Genomic DNA, 17,340 nt, shown 5'->3' with positions numbered 1-17,340 from the left:
GTGTGAATGGGAGAACAAACAAAGGCACAAACACAGATCTAGCAGGGGGCTGGTCCTGCTTTCACAGGGCTGTGGAGGAGGTGACATTCTCTTCAGATAAAGTGTCATAGCAGCCAGATGTCCAGGGTGCTCCCAGGGAGAGGCTTTAGAACCCTGGCCTCTGCTGTTCCCTAAGCTGGAGAGGTCAAGTTCTTGGTCGCCACGCTGGTCCCCCAGCCTGAAATGAGGACTGAAAAGAGCATTGCTGGCCCATTTCCTAGGCTTCCGAATCTCACTGGGAGGCACAGCTTCTCCTTACAGAACTGTCTTCTCCATCATACCTGGATCCTACCCACCAGCCACATACTTGGCCCTGGCTGGGACATAACTGTCACCAACCAGAGATGCTCACAGGCCCGCCAGTGAAGGCTGGGGACCGTGCCTTAGAGGAGCCCCTGCGTCAGCCCAGGGGGGTCACTGGCAGGGCTGCGGGTCATGGGAGGCCATGTGTGTGCATGAATGTATATGTGGGTGTGGATGTGTGTGAAAACTGTATATCAGAAGAAAACAATACCCCCATAACCTAGCCCCCACCCATAACCACCCAAAAGCCACCATCTCAGGAAAGTATATTTCCTTTCATTCCTTTTACTAAGCCTTTTTTTTGTATATTTAACATAGTTTATATTTAGAGTCCTGTTCCTTTCCATTAAATCATACTGTAAGCATTTCCTCCTGTCGCTCAGAATTCCCACCCATGCCTTCAGTAACTGCAGAACATTCTGTCCTGTGTGTGTATCGTAATTGACAGAACGAGTTTCTCGACGTGGAGCATTTAGACTGTCCTCTTTTATTTTCCAGTTTAAACCCAATGGCAATACACTTGGCCAAGAACGAATTTTTGTTCCCGTTTCAGATGATTTCTCTGGATCAATGACTAGAAATGGAGTGTTTGATGCTCAGGGTGATACATTGGCCATAGAGCGTATGAGAGAATGAAAGTTGCCCATTTGTGAGAATCCCACTTTGACCGAAGCTGTGTCAACACTGTGGACAAGGATAATAAGTGACAGTCAAATGGCCAGTCTACCCCAGGCGCTGTCCTAGGTGCTCACCACGTACTAGCTCACAAGGACCCTACAGAGGAGCGCCACCACATTGGACACAAGAGGAGACTGGGGTTGGTACTTCCCAAGGTGGTCTAGGTGTGGGGCGGGGATTCAGTCGCCCTGCAGGACGGCCCCTCGTGCTGCTCCCGTCCACTCTGTGCCTGGCCGCCATGCTCAGCTCACCAGTAGGCAGGGGAGCTTTCTGTGTACTCTCGGTCTTCCCACATCCGGATGGAGCTGGGGATGGAGAAAGCATGTCCAGAGTCTTCTGAGCTTTAGCCGGTTCTAGTGGAGCTGAGATCTGGGAAGCCAAGCGATGCTGACTGAGATACACAGTGCCTTTTCTGGTGCCTCAACATATTGGGCTGGCCAAAAAGTTCATTTGGGTTTTTTTCATACCATCTTATGGGAAACCCCGAACAAACTTTTTGGCCAGCCCCATATCTCCAAGAATCCACTTCCTTCCTTTGCCATTTTGGTGCCCCAGACACCTTCCTTTGGAGAAGCTCTTTCCTGCCGCATCATGGGAGCCCAGGTGTACTTTGCTGAATCAGCAGTGGCTCTTTTTCCTTCCCTGGGTCTCAGTGCATTAAGTGCACACGTGGGCAGCTGAGGGCCCTTTCAGAATTTCCAGAGAGCAAGGCTGCAGTCTCCTGACAGGTCATTGGTCAGAGGGTGCGGGCAGCTACCAGACCCTGCCACAGTGTCCCTGTCCCCTCGCCCAGCCAGGCAGGGGAGCCAGCAGAGGTGACAAATTCTCAGAGTGTGTTACTGTGCCAGGTCTCCAGCTACATCATCTGGTCCTGAAAGAAACGGTGCTGAGCTCAAGCCGTGACCAGATCAGCTGTGACGGTGGCTGCTTGTTTGCATTGCTGAGGGGGTACCAGGCCCCCCCCCCCCAGTTCTAGTTACTGAAGCCTAATATCACACCCTTGCAAAGGGAGGTGTGTAACAGTGTTTGAATGGAACCTCGTGCTCTATAAGCAGCACTTACGGTCATGAGCTCAGCGGTTCTCAGAGGGAGGCTCCTGCACCAGCAGCATTGCCTGGGAACATGTGAGAAATGCAGAATCTCGCGTTCAACCCAGACCTGCTGACTCAGAATCTGGGCGGCGGGGGCAGTGACCCAGGAAGCTGGGATGGAACAGATCCCATGCCCCAGGCACTATTGATGCACAATCAAGTTTGAGGACCAGGGCCTCAGCTGTCAGTCCTGTTAGGCTGGGGGTTTACTATCTCTGTGTAACAGAGACAGGAAAGGAGGCTCCAAGACGTGGGGTAACTTGCCTGTGAAAGTCTGCCCTATGCCATAGGTGTCATCCTACCTCGAGATGGGAAGCATGGGTAACGTGCCATTTGAGAAGACAAGTAAGACTCCTAAGGGTGTTTAATTCCTTCCCTCCTTAGGGCCTTGCGTCTTATACGCAGTGGATGGTGAGTAATTTATCTGTTCCTTCTTTATCCATAATTTAGCAAATTCCTCCCAAATGCTGCCAGGCTCCCAGTCTCCCTTTAGCCCTGAAAGAGAAACAGAGACGTGAAGGATGTTGTTTCTCTGGAGGACCCGCCATACTGAACCCTCGTTCCGTGCCAGGCTTTCCATGTGTGTCCGCCCTGGGGATCAGGCATTCTTTTCCTCTAGGGATCAGAGGTCAGAGCTGTGTGAGCTGCTGAAGCACATGTAAGAGTCCAGAGGGGAGTCGAGGAGTGAGTTCTGAGTAGGCAGAGCCCCTCTCAGGAGGATGGAGAAACATGGGGCCTTGGGAATGGACTGTGTCTGGGGACCTCTGAGCCCAGCCAAGCCTGGGGAGCCTGAGGCTTAGAATATGGGCTGGATCTGGGTGGGGATCGGGGACAGAGCTGCAGAACTGCCCGTGATGACAAATCCCACCTCCGAGGTGCCGCTCGACCTAGCTGGACAGAGTAAGATGAAGGAGAGGGCCATCAGCCGGGAACGGCCACGGCATAAAAGGCCTTGACACCAGCTCCACACACTGACCCGGACATCACACAAACCCCAGAGGCTGAGCGCAGTCCCGTGCACACACGGATAGGAGGGCTCCAGGCGGTCCCTCTCCCGGTGGGGTGTCAGGGCCTCCAGAGCCTGGACCCCGACCTTGGGCAGAGCAGGGACGCTATCTCACTCTCGGGTAACACCCGCCTCCTCTCCTCCTCAGCTTCCGTTTCCTCTTAAACTTGTTCTCCTTTCAATGTGAAGATCAGTGGGCTTGATAAAGGGACAGGTGCAAATCAGAAGTTAAATAGTTGGGTCTCCTCTCCCAGTGAGCTGAAGCCACACCAGCTGTTTCCAGGGCAGGCTTTCTCCTCCTCCCGGGAAGAGCAAACCTGCTGAGCTCCTTTCCGTGGTCTTGGCATTGTCTCAAGTCTGAGCTTCTGTTGACGCCTCCTGAACCAGACACCTCTCCAGCACCCCCGCTACCCCAGCCTGAGAAGCGGACGGATACCGAGCACCAGCATCCTCCCCAGAACCAGGCACAGCAGCCGGACTGGATCTTCTCCTCCCCTTCTTCCTGTCTCTTTTGAATTCCATTCTCTTAGAAACCCTCAGGTCCTCAGGAGGCGGTGGGCACAGGGTGTGGGGAGGGAGCGGTGGTTCCCTTTCCTCACTCTGTGCCGTGGGGATATTTGCTGCCTCCTGAACAAGCCCCAAACCCCACACAGCCCAAGCTGACAAGGTTCCCTCTCTCAGAGGGGCGTCCGTATGTGGACAGTGGCGACTTCATGTTGCTCAGCAGACCCTTGTCTCCCCAGATGCGCCCTCCCCCCACCCCTTTAGGGCTTCTTGCTGACTCCCACTGCTGTCACCATCCTGGGCTGGGGAGACAGGGGCTCCATTTTTTATACTCTGGCCCCAGGAACACAGACAAAGCAGCATTTCCTTTTACTTAGACTCTGTAGCTCAACTGAGGCAGACTGGTCATTGTATTGGAATAAGGCTCTATTTAAAAACAACAAAAAGCTCAGGGGTAATAGCAGGGACATATAGGTGGAGGAAAGCCTGGACACTCTGGGTTGTGAGTTACAGCATCCTCAGCTTTCAGTTCCCCTCCCCTGAGCACATCCCCCAAACGACAATGCCTGAGTACGAAAACTCCCTGAGCAAAGGATCCGGAGGCAGGAAGACACCCTCTCCTGCCTCTGCCCCCAGGCTGCATCTTCCCCAGTTTACTGATGCCGGGAATGGCTCTGATCTCCGGAGCAGGGAGTCTACCTCTCCTTGCCCCCTCGCAGGCCCCAGTACTTCACCCACCAGTGTTTTGATGTGGCTGGCAGGTTGCAGCCTGCAAGGCTCCGGTACCCGCCAGACATCTGTGCCTGTTTTTATATAGCAGCATCAGGCACCAGGGCAACAGGGAAGGCAGCATCACAGCCAGGAGGAGGAAAGCGTGGCTGGATCATTGGATGGGGTTTCAGAGCAGTGTAATAGCATTGCACAGCACTTTGGCAGCCCTGGGCCCGGGGAGACTGTTTATGAGGTGACACACAGGGACCATGAGGGCAATAGTTTTGACCTTGAGAATGGCAGGCACATTCTGATAAAAGGCAGGTCAAATTCACATTGGCCTCGCCTGGCCGGGTACTTTGTGTGGAGAATTTGGTCTGCAAGCCCGGGGAAGGCGACACAGGCTCTCTGCACAGATAGGAAGGGTGACCTGCTGGAAGCTGCAGGCAGGTAACGCCCCTCCCCAGCATACAACCTGCAGCTGCCGGGAGCCCAGACCCCGACACCCGATGACCCACCGTGAGCTTTCCCTCCACGTCCTTCTCTTACCACTGCTGCTGGCATCACCCACTCAGCATCTCAGCAGGCCAGCCTTGGGGACCACCCCCTCCAGGAAGCCTTCGGGAGAACCCAGAAACCTACCCTTTCCAAAGTTACCCACAGACGTCCTTGTCTCTGCTATACGGTCTGCTCCTTGAAGGCAGGGGCCTTGCCTTAACTATCCACCACGTTGCTGGGATGTAGCAGGTGCTAAAGAAAGTTTATTTTTAGTTAATTTTTATTGGAGTGTAGTTGAGTTACAGTGTTATGTTAGTTTCATGTGTACGGCAAAGTGAATTTGTTATGCATATACATGTATCCACTCTCTTTTAGATTCTTTTCCCATATACACCATTACAGAGTATTGAGTAGAGTTCCCTGTGCTACACAGTAGGTCCTTACTAGTTATCTATTTTACATGTAGTGGTGTGTATATGTCAATCCCAATCTCCCATTTATCCCCACCCTGTTCCCCCTTGGTAACCATAAGTTTGGTTTCTCCATCTGTGACTCTGTTTCCCGGGCACGTCTTTCTTGCTCATTTTGACACTTAAACACACAGAGTCTAACTTTTCATGTAAATGTGTCATGTCTCCTCAACCAAGTCCTAAACCTTCTGGGGACAGACCTCATCCTCTCTGCATCCGGTGAAGCCTGGGGCTGGGCAAATGCTAACTGCCCAGCCAACCTTGGCTGTCTTGCAAGAGAGATGGACAGTGGATACCGAGCTATCCGTTTCTTTCCTTGGGGCTCTTATATTCTGAGACCCATTCTTCCCCTGTTGTAGCTTGAATGCTACACCCTTTCAGTGTGAGATAACAACAGACCATCAAAGAAAAGCAAATGTCTTTGACCTTTTTCTTACCACAAAGGAAAGTCAGTTAGTAAACGTCAATCGTCAGCTGATTTCTATTTCACTTGCATCAGGCCTTTGAGGCCAGAATCTAGAAAAGGAAGGAGAAACTCCAGTGTGAGCCAAGGAGAACTATCTAGGGCCACAACCGTTCCTGTCCTTCCTCTGAACCCAAGTCAGCCTCACGCAAAGCCATCACCCACGAAGCCCCCTGAAAAAGAAGGCTCTCAGTGTAAGTAGCACAGAGCAAACATCAAGCAAGAGATGCGGTTGCCACGTCTGCTAATTGCTGGCATTGACACCGTTGTCATGGCATGAATTCTTCAAGGACTTGATGACAAACCTTTTGGTCAACAAGCGTTTCCCTTCGTGCTACTAAGGCTTAAATAATCTTACTCTTCCCAGAGTCTTCTGCCCCGTGCCTGAATTCTTCCTCTTGGCTGGACCAGGTGGGAGATGGGAAGCAGGAATGGGGTGCTTCCTCCAGGACCCCTGAGGCAATAGGAAAAACCATTAGAGGTGGGTCAGGAGGTGCTGAAGACAAACCCTTGCAGGAAAAAGAAGTTCCCTGCACAGCTTCATCAGAAAACACAAGAGAAGCAAGGCTTTTGGTGGCAACAGGAGGGTTGACTTGTGTCCCTGGAGCCAGTGCCTGAGCACTGCTCTCTGTTGACATCTGAGAAGCACCGCTGGAGCCCCGAGGATCCAGCTGCTGCTAAAGTGCTGCATCCTATTAGCGGTGCCCAAGCTGCCAGCTGGAGTGGAGATTGTCGCCTGCATGGAGGGGCAGCACCTCTGCACCCTGCTACCTCCCAGGGGTGCTGCCTTTGACCAGGAAACACGCAGCGGACCACCCTGCTCAGCAGGGCTCTGGCTGCTGCCACGTTGCAGACGGCACAGGAAAGAAGCCATTCCCAACCATGGCATCTTGCACTCTGGAGAGAGCACACATTTTAGAGCCGGGGATCCCAGGTTACAACACAGACTCTGCCTCTTTGGGCTGTGAGATGTCGACCACTTGCTCAAGCTCTTTGGAGATAAACACTTCCCTCTGACTCGCTTGCTGTGAGGAATGTAAGTGGCAACTTACTTCACCCAGAGCCTGCTGCCTAGTAAGTCCTCCCCCTGCTTCCCCCACTGAGGCTGAGCCCCCAGGACTTGTGTCAGAACTTCCCTAGTCCTGGAACATTCTTCCCACCCCTGAAATTTCCCAAGGCCTCTAGGAGAGCGTCAGCCTCCCCCCCTGATCCCTGCCCTCACTCCCCACCATGCCTCTATGGGAGGTGGTGAATTCCCTGCATGTGAGTTGGGGGCAGGAACAGCCCTTCCCTTCCTCTCCCTCTCTGGATCCACAGCTACGGGAAACATCTGTTGTCCCTGCCCTTGGCCCTGGCCTTGTGGCAAGGCCTGCAGCTGGGTGGCCACACGGGGGTGTTCAGAAGCCCAGAGGTATCAGGCTGTTTGACCATTCGGCCGCCATCACCTAGATCAGCTTTCACCGGTATGAGGCCGTGCTTTGTTCTCCATCTGCCTGCTCCTTGCTTGATCTCTTAGACGGGCTACCCTTGAACCCGACACTATAGGACACAAAGGGTTTCGTGTATTCCCTCTTGTCGTGTTGTGGTCTAAATCACAGTCTCCAAAAATCGTGGTAAATGCCGCCCTCAGTAAGAAACCCCCTTTACACTGTGACTCAGATCCACATGCTTGTGGTGTGTGTGCACAAAAGAAATCAGATCTCCCTAAACAGTATCCCGACTGCCCACGATGGACCTCGTGGTTTCTATGCTAGTTTCTCCGTCTCCTCTCTCTTTTCCTGTTTTGGTTTCTTTCTTTATTTCTCCTTCCCTTTTTCTCTCATTGCCTCTTTCTCTCTCTAGCTGGTTGTCACCCACCAGTGACCTGGGGCTTCCTGTGTGACAGACACTGCCCTAAATAAGTCACCCATCACAGTCACGCCACCCAGGGAAACTGTAAGCACCCTGGGGTCACAGACTCACTTTTTTTTTCTTGGAAGCTCTCCTGGTCCCTGCAGTGAAACGGGAAAGAGAGGCACTGAGCATCCGGTGCTTTCTGACTGTCAGCTGGACGATGCTGGGAATTCACGACCAGCATCCAGCATCTGCCTGGACCCACGGCATCTGGGAACTGGTCCCTTAGGTGAATGGCATTGAATTCCATGCAAGCCAGAGTAATAATGACTCACAATCAAAGCGGTGGCTACAACTCAAAAACACCTGTTCTGAGCTACGTACCACATAGTAACTGTCTATATAACATATATACAGTATTTATCACGTGTGTGTGTATCATTTCTAACACTTACCACAAAGTGGGTTTGTTATCCCTGTTTACACACACAGAAACTAAAGCCAGTCTGTATTAAGCATTTTACCGAATACGCTGCCATTAAGTCAGTCAAGCCAGGATTTGAACCCAAGGGTCATCAGAGTGATGTGGACAGTGCAGGGCGCAGTTTCATCCTCTGTTCCCCAGACAGGACTGGGCTTTCAAATAACTCTCAACAACTGTTACTCCGTGCCAGCCACGCAGGACTGTGAGTAAGACAGATGCGGTCCTGGGACTCGAAGAGCTTTCTCTCTGGCGGGGGCGTTGCAATCTTGAGGAGAGCTAGGACGGAAACGCACAGGGCACTTTGGGTCTCTACAAAAAGGGTGGAGGCCATTCATGCTTGTCCAATCTCAGGAGTAGACCGCTGTCTGTTCTGATCTCAGATGCACACTTGGCCATAAATAACACCTTTCTTTGCCATAAAATCCACCCGCCTCAAGCTGCTCATCGGCCCCCAATCCCAGTTCCTGAACTCGGAGTGATTCTAATCCCAAGCTCCTACTTACCCTTGAAACTCAGCAAGGGGTGGACTCTCACTCCAGGCTCGTAATCCAATCGCACAGTAACCCATCAACTTCCTGGGAGGGATTCGAGCTCACTCCAACTAGCCTTCTGCAAATATCCCATATCACTGATGCTGGCTGAAACAGCATGAGGTGGTGTAGCCAGTGAGGACTCTCACTGCAGCATCTCCAGAAGCAAGAGATCAAAGCCCAAGTTTCAGGACCCTAGGCACCATGGATGGCAAGCAGTCATTTGGGGAGAAAACTGAGAACTAGACAAAGGTGAGGGGCTGTTGTAGGGGCTAAGCTCTCTGCCTGAAATGCTTATACTCTTTTTTTTTTTTTTTTTTTTGCGGTACGCGGGCCTCTCACTGTTGTGGCCTCTCCCGCTGCGGAGCACAGGCTCCGGATGCGCAGGCTCAGAGACCATGGCTCATGGGCCCAGCCGCTCCGCAGCATGTGGGATCTTCCCGGACCGAGGCACGAACCCATGTCCCCTGCATCGGCAGGCAGACTCTCAACCACTGCGCCACCAGGGAAGCTCAATGCTTATACTCTTGTTGTGCCACAAACTCCTATTCATCCTTAAAGGGCCCATCCTGATAAACCCTCTCTGGGAAGCCTTCTCTTACGCCAGCAGTTCTCAACCCTGAGCATTCATCAGAATCACCTGCAGGACTGTTACCACAGATTACTGGGCCCCAGCCCCAGCGCTTCTGGTACAGTAGGTCTGGGGTGGAGCCCAGGAATGTGCATTTCTAACAGGCTCCCAGGAAATGCTGCTGTTCCAGAGACCACACTTTGACAACCACTGTCTTATACCATCCCCACCTTCCCAGACATGCCCAAGCTTCCTCCTCTGTGCCAGTTCTGACCTAGGTGGCAGGTCTGGCCAGGCTGAAGTGTCACTACCCTGGAGTCCGGTCACATGGTGCAACTTGAACAAATTCAGCTCTGGTCCCTACGCCCAAGCCAAGAAATTCACCCCAAGTGATCCAAGCCAAATACCTCTGGTCCTCACCCAGCTCACCCAGGCTCACCACTGAGCAGGGCCCTGCAGGGTTAGGCATGTCATCTCTAGGCTGCTCCGGCTCAAACAGGAGAGATTCTGACCCAGGGAAATCAATTACACTTTTCTGGAACTCAGCTTCCAAATCTGTAAAAAGGGGACAATAATAACTGCTACTGAATGGCATTGTCATAGGGACTATTTGCGTTAAAACACATTAAGTGCTAAGAACAGTACCTGGCACATGGTAAGCAATTGCTAATTGTTTTTAAAAAAAGAAATAGCAGGGCTTCCCTGGTGGCGCAGTGGTTGAGAGTCCGCCTGCCGACGCAGGGGACATGCATTCGTGCCCCGGTCCAGGAAGATCCCACATGCCGCGGAGCAGCTAAGCCCGTGAGCCATGGCCTCTCAGCCTGCACGTCCAGAGCTTGTGCTCCACAACGGGAGAGGCCACAACAGTGAGAGGCCCACGTACCGCAAAAAAAAAAAAAAAAGAAGAAGAAATAGCAGTCCTTTCTAATGCTGGTTGCCTTGGACAAACTGACTTAAGAAAGGCTTGCTTTCACCTGGTAAATTCCTAACAGCAATCCTGGGTATTTGAGCTTCTACAACCATCCATGCCAACTTAAGGAAGGGGCTATTCTTTCTTGCTGAAATGGGAGGTGCATAGTGATGGAGTAAGCTCTAGGACTCTGGCCTCTGCATGCATTCATTTATTGTGTGCATTTATCCCCTCGATCATGCATTCCGTAAATGTTTAGAGTACCTACTGTGTGCTAGATACTAAGTCCCAGGCTGCACTTGACCACCCTGGATTGCAAAGTCCAGCATCCATTTGACCTTCTCCTGTCTGTACTTCCCTCTCCCTGCCCTGATACCTGCTCTGTCTCTTTGCTGACTTGAGGCCTTGTTTTCTCCTCTCCGCCACCTCTAGGCTCTGTGCTGGCCTCAGAGCCCCCAGCCTGGCTCTCCTCCTCTGGGTCTCAAGCCTGGAGCCCCCACTTCCCTCCACCACCAGCCAGCTTCTTATCAGAAAGAGGCATCTGGCAGCTGCGCTGGGGAGAATGACCTCATCACGCTATAATTAAAGTGATTATCTGAGCGGAAATGACTATTATGAAGCAGCCTTCTCTGTTTTAATACGTGGAGCCCTTGATGGGAACATGGGATTTCCATGTGAACACTGATATTTCCGTGCTCTAATAAATCCTTCCTCTCACACATATCCCAGAGGAGAGGTTCCTGCTCTCCTGGACATCGTAGCCTTCTGGCTAGACCACTGAGCTTCTGAAAAACGCACTTAGTAACTTGGATAGCACCACAGAGTAGCCCTACCCTCAGAAGAAGGATGCAGAGGCCTGTGGAGGGTCTTAGGGAGAGATCCCTGGATAGGAGCCCTCCTGGGAAGGGCGTCTTCAAGTGAGAAGAGAGAAAGTGTCCCCCAGAGAGCACAGCCTTAAGTCCCGGCCTCAAGCTCGCCCACCAGACCAGCTGTGTGACGGTGGGCACATCAGTCTCTGAGCCTCAGTGTCCCACCTGTGAAATGGGTTAATAATACCATGTACCTGGTATACTAGATGGATGGCAACTAAACCAACACCTGACATGTGTAGACACCCCACAGGTGGTCTGTTTTTACCATCATCATGAGAAAAGCTGAGGCCTGAAGAGGCAGGTGACACTGCACTAAACACAGTCGTGCCTGCCCTCACACCCCCACAGGTGTCTGGTGAGCACCTGCAGGTGCGGGCAGGGGTCTGGGTCAGGGTTGCAGCAGAGGTCCCTCACATATGGCTGGCTCAGTCCTGGAGATGCCATAATGGTGTCTGATAGCCCTGGGAGTGACACGATGCTCTCCAGCAACGGTCAGCGGACATGGAGAGCCTGGGCCTGGCCCTGTGCAGCCCCGGCCAGAGGCCTGTCTGCGTGCCACGCAGTTTCCCATGCACCCTGGGCCAGTGCACCTGTGAGCAGAGGGTGCAAGCTCGGCGGAGACACTGCAGGGCATGGGCAGCCGTCCTCTCTCACCTCAGGCTCTTCTGTTCTGTCCACAGAGCCCGACCCCGGGATGGCCTCGAGGGAGATGGACATCGCCGTCATTGCAGGTACGCTGTCCGGGGGCCCCTCAAACAGCCACGAGGGTCAGAGGAAACACTAAGGGCAGGACCTGCCATGGCCCTGCTTTCCTTCCCTCAAAGGTGGTTTGAAGGTGGACCGGGGGACTCTGGCTCTGTAAGAAAATGTCCAACACAGCATCCTGGTGGGTGAGGTGCCAAGGCATCTGCATCAGGGCCTGTCAGGGCCCTAGATGCACAGGGAAGCGGGGCTGGAGGGAGAGCCACTCTGGTGAGGGAGGGGTGGGGTTGGGGGCTGACCAGGGTTCCCTGACTTCTCTCCCGGCTCCATCAAGCCACACTGCTTCTTGTCGTAGGTCTCACGCCCCTGTCTCTCCATCCTAACCCTGCCCTAGCCTTGCTCTGAAGCCCATACTGGCCCCCACTGGTCACAGCTGTGACCCAAACTGTGTTTCAGGACAGACTAAGTCTGTGAGCTATAGCTTGCCGTGTCCTTCAGAGCTTCACACTTCTCCCTAGCTCATTCCTAGCTCAGGGAACTTCACGTTTCGACATAAATAAATAAAAGCAGGCAATCACCCTGATGTTCTCCTACTCACTGAACAGCCGGACCTTCTTTTTCTTAGACAATGCCATTAACATCATGCAGACAGAAGTGTCCCCTAAAGGCCGCGGGGAGCTGAGGAAATTGTCCCAAAGCTGGGACTTGGGAACGGTTGTAACCTCTACATATTCTCCAAAGGCCCCTCCCCCAGTAAACCCACCTTCTAAGTCAAGGCAGAGGGTTTGTTCTGGGGTTTCAAAGCAAACACCTGCACTTGAACCTCCCCACGTGAGAGCGCCACCCGTTAGTCCTACCCAAACTCTTTGGTCCTGCCCTCTCACCCCATCACTCCAAAGCCTGAGTGACCTCTTCCTTCTGACCAGCCGTCTAGCCACACCTCCCAGCCCCTCCTGCAGACCCCACCTCCCGGAGCACAGGGGAGCTGTGGGCTAAGGGGCACACACACCACACTTCTCCAGGGGCAGCCCTCGCCCCCGCCCGCTCCTGGCACTTTCCCGGTTTTCGCACTTCAATCCCATGCCCAGGAAACCCCTCAGCTGGGATTGTCCTGCTTCTAAAACTCAGTTATCAGATTTACAAAGTACAGCAGAAATGCTAAGGGATGGAGTGATTTGCTCTGCAGGGCCAGGAGAGTAAGGCAAAGCCGTCTTCTTAGAGGAGGTGGGAGAGGCTGGATTCTGAAGGCAGCATCCAAGTTTACCAGGAAGGCAAGGGGAGGGGAAAATATTTTCAGCAGAGAGAACATGTGCAAAGACATGGAAAATTGGTCAAATAAAAAGTGTTTGGAGAACCGTAAATCGGCCAGAGGGACTCCAGTAAGAAGAGTTTGAAAATGATTGCAAGTTCTAAATGCTAAAGTGTTACAAAGGTTTAGAGAGGGCCATTCATTTGAAGATTGAAGGAGACCTTCGATTAAACATGAATGCTTCTTGGGAGGGAAAGATATCAGATTGTTAACTGCGGTGATTTCTGAGCCGAAGGATTAAGGACATGTTAACGTCCATTTGTGTTTCTCTGAATTTGCCAGGTTTTAAAAAATGATTGTGTCTTTATAAAATAATTTTTCCACCTTTTTAATAGCTATATATAAAATACCTAATTCTTTGAATTAAACTTATCTCTAAAAAAAAAAAAAATCCCTGAAAGTTCCAAGTCCCGTGAACCTATCAGTTTTAGGCAAACCCGCGAGCTGCGTTCCGTGGATGGTTCACTTAGGTCTGCCTCCCTCAGCGGACAGGAGCGCCTCGGAGCAGGGTCAGTTCTGGGATAAGATTCCAGCCTCAGTCTGAGGATGCTGCCCGGAGGGAGAGGGGAGGTCAGGGGTAGCTTAGATGGGCACAGGGGAGGGGCAAGTGCCCTGGGCAGGGCAAGAGAGAGGCAGGAAGGAGCCAGCCTGTCTGGGCTTGGTGTCTGGCCGGCAGCGTGTCTGTCCCAGCACAACCCTGTGGGTCCCGCCTGCGTCCTCCCCCATCCCAGCCCGGCCTCTCCCCCCGACACAGAGCCCTGTGCTTCCGCTCCTGCAGGCGTGATCGCGGCCGTGGCCTTCGTGCTGGTCTGCCTCCTCTTTCTCATGCTGCACTACATGTACCGGCACAAGGGCACGTACCACACCAACGAGGCCAAGGGCACGGAGTTTGCCGAGAGCGCCGACGCGGCCCTGCAGGACGACCCGTCCCTCCAGGACAACGGTGACAGCAGCAGAAAGGAGTACTTCATCTGAAGGACTTTACCAGGACTCACCTCCCGCCAACGCCTCCCCGTCCAGGAGAGAAAGCCCAACCCCCACCTGCAGCACCAGGCAGCCCGCGAGCGCCCCCCGCACCCCAAGACACGCACCTCGCCTGGGACACTGGGTGCCGCCCAGTGGGGGAGGGAGCGAAGGAGGAACCCAGCTGCAGAGGCCTCTCCCAGGGACCCAGGCAGGCTCTGCCAGAGGGAAGAGAGGGAGGAGGTCGGCTCCCCCTGGGCCGCGCACGTTGCCACCTGCGTGTGGGGCATGGAAGTCCTCGCTGGGTGTGAATGGGGCTGTGGGCCTAGGAGTGGGGAGCAAGGAGTGAGTCATCATCACGCCGACTGCGGATAAAGACATCAAACGTCAGCCCTTGACATCTGAGGGGAACAGCAGGTGCCGGAGCTCAAAGGCACCTTTGTCTCCCATGGATGCAGCTCTCAATGATTGGAAATAAATCTGAAACGTAATGGAGCATTCAGAGTCAAATGACGTGACTGTGATTGTTTAGGGAAAGATAAAGGCTGCCCAGGGCTTACCTGTTATCCATGCAGTTTTGTGTTCTCTGATCGACTCCGCCCGCTGATACTGGGACGGCCACTTCAGGCTCCACGGGGCGGTTGTCAGAGAACACAGTCTGTACAGATGGCTCCTGGCCCCCACCAGGGAGGGAGAGAGGGAGGGCCCAGTGACCAGCATGCGTCTTCCCCACTTGGGCACAGCTTCAGGAAACAGATGCACGAGTGCAGTGTCCCTCTAGAAATAGGTTGCCCCAGCCCCCAAGGCACTAGCTGAAGCATTTGTTCCTGAATGCCTGGTATTAGAAAGAATGGACCTGCTAAAAATACGAGTGAACCCCATCGGAAAAGGGTCCCCAAGCCCAATTCTAACGTGCAGAGGAGGCTTCCCTGCAGCAACAAGCAGTTCAACTCAATGCTGACACTGTCTCCCTGGAGACAGAATCAGATTCCACAGGTAGAGGGCTCAGTCCTACAGGATCACCCTCACCACAGATGTCAGTGACAGACCCACCAGCTACAAACTGGAGGTTCCAACGACCCCCTCCAGAGGTTCGATTGATTTGCTAGAAGGGCTTGCAGAACTCAGAAAAAAACAGTTTACTCACAGGTTACCGATTTATTATCAAAAGTTATTGAACCCCAAACTGCAAACTATTATGTATACAGTGCGTAAACAACAAGGTCCTACTGTATAGCACAGGGAACTGTATTCAGTATCCTGCAATAAACCATCACATAAAAGCATACAGAAAAGCATGTGTGTGTAACTGAGGAAAAGAATATATGTGTGTAACTGAGTCACTTTGCTGTACAACAGAAATTAACACAACATTTTAAATCAACTATACTTCAATTAAAAAAATATATATATATGTAAGGTTATTAAAGGTTAGGAATCTACAACCAGGTAAAGCGATAGTGTAGGGTGAGGTCCTGAACAGGGCCCCAGCACAGTGGCACAGAAGCATTCTGGCTCCCCCAACAAGAAGCTCTCTGAAAAAGGGCCAAAAAGCTGTCCTTTTGGGTTTTTATGGAGGCTTCATTACATAATCATAATTAACTAAATCACTGGTCAATGATGATTGACCATCAACCTCCAGCCCTACTCCCGCCTGGAAGTCAAGGGGGCGAGACTGAAAGTTACAAACCTCTAGTCAGGTGGTTGGTTCCCCTGACAACCAGCCCCCAACCTTAGGGGCTTCCAAAAATCACCTCATTCAAATAACAAAAGACACATTTATCACTCTCAGCACTTAGGAAATTCCAAGGGTTTTGGAAGCTATGAGCCAGGAACAGTCTACAAAGACCAAATAAATACATATGAGAAATATATTTTGGTCATCTGAATGAGCAAATATATATTTCTTATGAATCACAGCATCACCCCATCCTTCCCATGATAACATTAGTGATAATGGCTCCCAGAGGCTGGAGTGCAGACTGCAGGGCCCTGCTCCCTGGGCTTGGGCCCTGGCTCCCCCTGTCCTGGTCCTGGAATCTTGGGCAACTCGCTTGACCTCCCTGGCCAACTCCCAGGGTTGATGGCAGGAACAAATGTGTCGTGTGCTCCGCATTAATTGTCTTCGGATGTCAATAACTGGTGTTGGATGTATAGTGGGTATGTTATCAGTCAATGAAATGTTGTCAGTGAGTCATATTTAAACACTTCCTCAGGAGCAACCGTGAGTTAAAGTGAACTTACTGACCATCCTCTTGCATGAGAGTCTTTCTAAGACTCCCAGCAGCTCAGCGATCCCTCACCTGGAGACCAGCAGTTCCAAGATTAAAGACTGCAGCCCAGGTGGCCAGGAACTTCTCAGGGCTCAGGTTTCTTGAGGCGGAGCCATCTATACAAGGAGTCAGCAAAAAGGTCTCCTATGACTCTCCTTAGAGAACTAATGGGATCCAAGCTCAGGCAGGGATGGCTGCCAACTAAGGGAGCTGGAAGTCACAGGGAGAGAAGCAGAGGGAAGGAAAGAAGCAGAGATGGAAGAGACGTGTTCAGAAGCTGAGGCCTTTCCCCGGAGTGGGGGTGAGAGGACCAAGCTCACTGGCCCTCCGCTTTCTCATCTATAAAATAAAAGGTTTGGCTGTATCCATGTCCCAAAATGCTATAGAACACCAGTTTGGCAAAGTGGCGATAAACAGCCCAAACCAAAAAGGTGTTCCCTGTGCAAATAAGTTTGGAAAACGGCCTATTAAGGGAAGTTAAACTAATGCCAAGTCTCCTCAGCATCTCCGGTATCCCAGTGTGTGTATGGCAGGGCAGGGAGAGTCAGACAGCGCTACCGAAATGTATTTGGCGAAGACTCCATTTCTTCCCAGAATACCTGTTGCAAGCTGTGGGCCGAGAGTCCCCCACATTTAGGAAACACTAAATGACTTCTAACATTCCTTTCTGTTGTGACGTCACTTTAGGTTTTTGAGAATACGTGGGCACGTGGCCTCGTCTGCAAGGAGTTTGAACACAGATCACTGTCCAGTGGGCACAGAGGGAACACCCAGAGCCCACACACAGAAGTGGTGCTGGAAACCCGGTCTCTGTACACCGGTGCCCTATCAAATCTCGGAGACAGAGTTCTGGGTGAGGTAGAAAAGAATAGCTGTATTGCTTTGCCAGGCAGAGGGGGACACAGAGGGCTCCTGCCCTCAAAAATTGTGTGCCCCAACCTGGGGGTGGTGGCAGGATTTGGTGAGGAGTTTTCCAGCAATGGTTCAAGGCCAGGGTTGCTGATCAGGATCAGGGTGTGTGCAGGGCCTGCGCTCCTTTAATCTGGCCTCAGGTGGTCTCCTGATGAGCTTCTGTGGTTCTCAAGGATATCAAACTGTGACCTTCTCTCTGGAATGAAGAATGCTTCATC

The 17,340-nt window shown here is 52.3% G+C and overlaps 1 protein-coding gene and 1 long non-coding RNA gene across 3 annotated transcripts in view; one reads left to right on the top strand and one right to left on the bottom strand.

Moving 5' to 3' along the window:
* Positions 1-14,432, top strand: part of GYPC (glycophorin C (Gerbich blood group)) — a 43,619-nt gene extending 29,187 nt beyond the window's left edge. Inside the window, exons 2-3 of one of the 2 annotated variants that reach the window (XM_049712181.1) lie at positions 11,644-11,694; positions 13,729-14,432. In XM_049712181.1, the coding sequence (XP_049568138.1) occupies positions 11,644-11,694; positions 13,729-13,949 (272 nt within the window). In that variant the 3' untranslated portion in view covers positions 13,950-14,432. The remainder of the gene's footprint in view (positions 1-11,643; positions 11,695-13,728) is intronic. The other variant, XM_033400124.2, reaches the window with a different exon arrangement.
* LOC117195484 (uncharacterized) lies at positions 786-6,355 on the bottom strand. The gene is made up of 3 exons (XR_004475201.2): positions 5,738-6,355; positions 4,975-5,082; positions 786-2,606 (listed from the first exon to the last, which is right to left on the bottom strand). It is a non-coding gene; the product is annotated as an uncharacterized LOC117195484 (long non-coding RNA).
* Positions 14,433-17,340: the final 2,908 nt, after the last annotated feature.

The sequence above is a fragment of the Orcinus orca genome, chromosome 7 (assembly GCF_937001465.1).
Source record: "Orcinus orca chromosome 7, mOrcOrc1.1, whole genome shotgun sequence".
In the NCBI taxonomy this organism is placed as follows: Eukaryota; Metazoa; Chordata; class Mammalia; order Artiodactyla; family Delphinidae; genus Orcinus; species Orcinus orca.
Note: the sequence above shows the minus strand (reverse complement) of the source record. Positions and strands in the feature narration are given on the sequence as shown.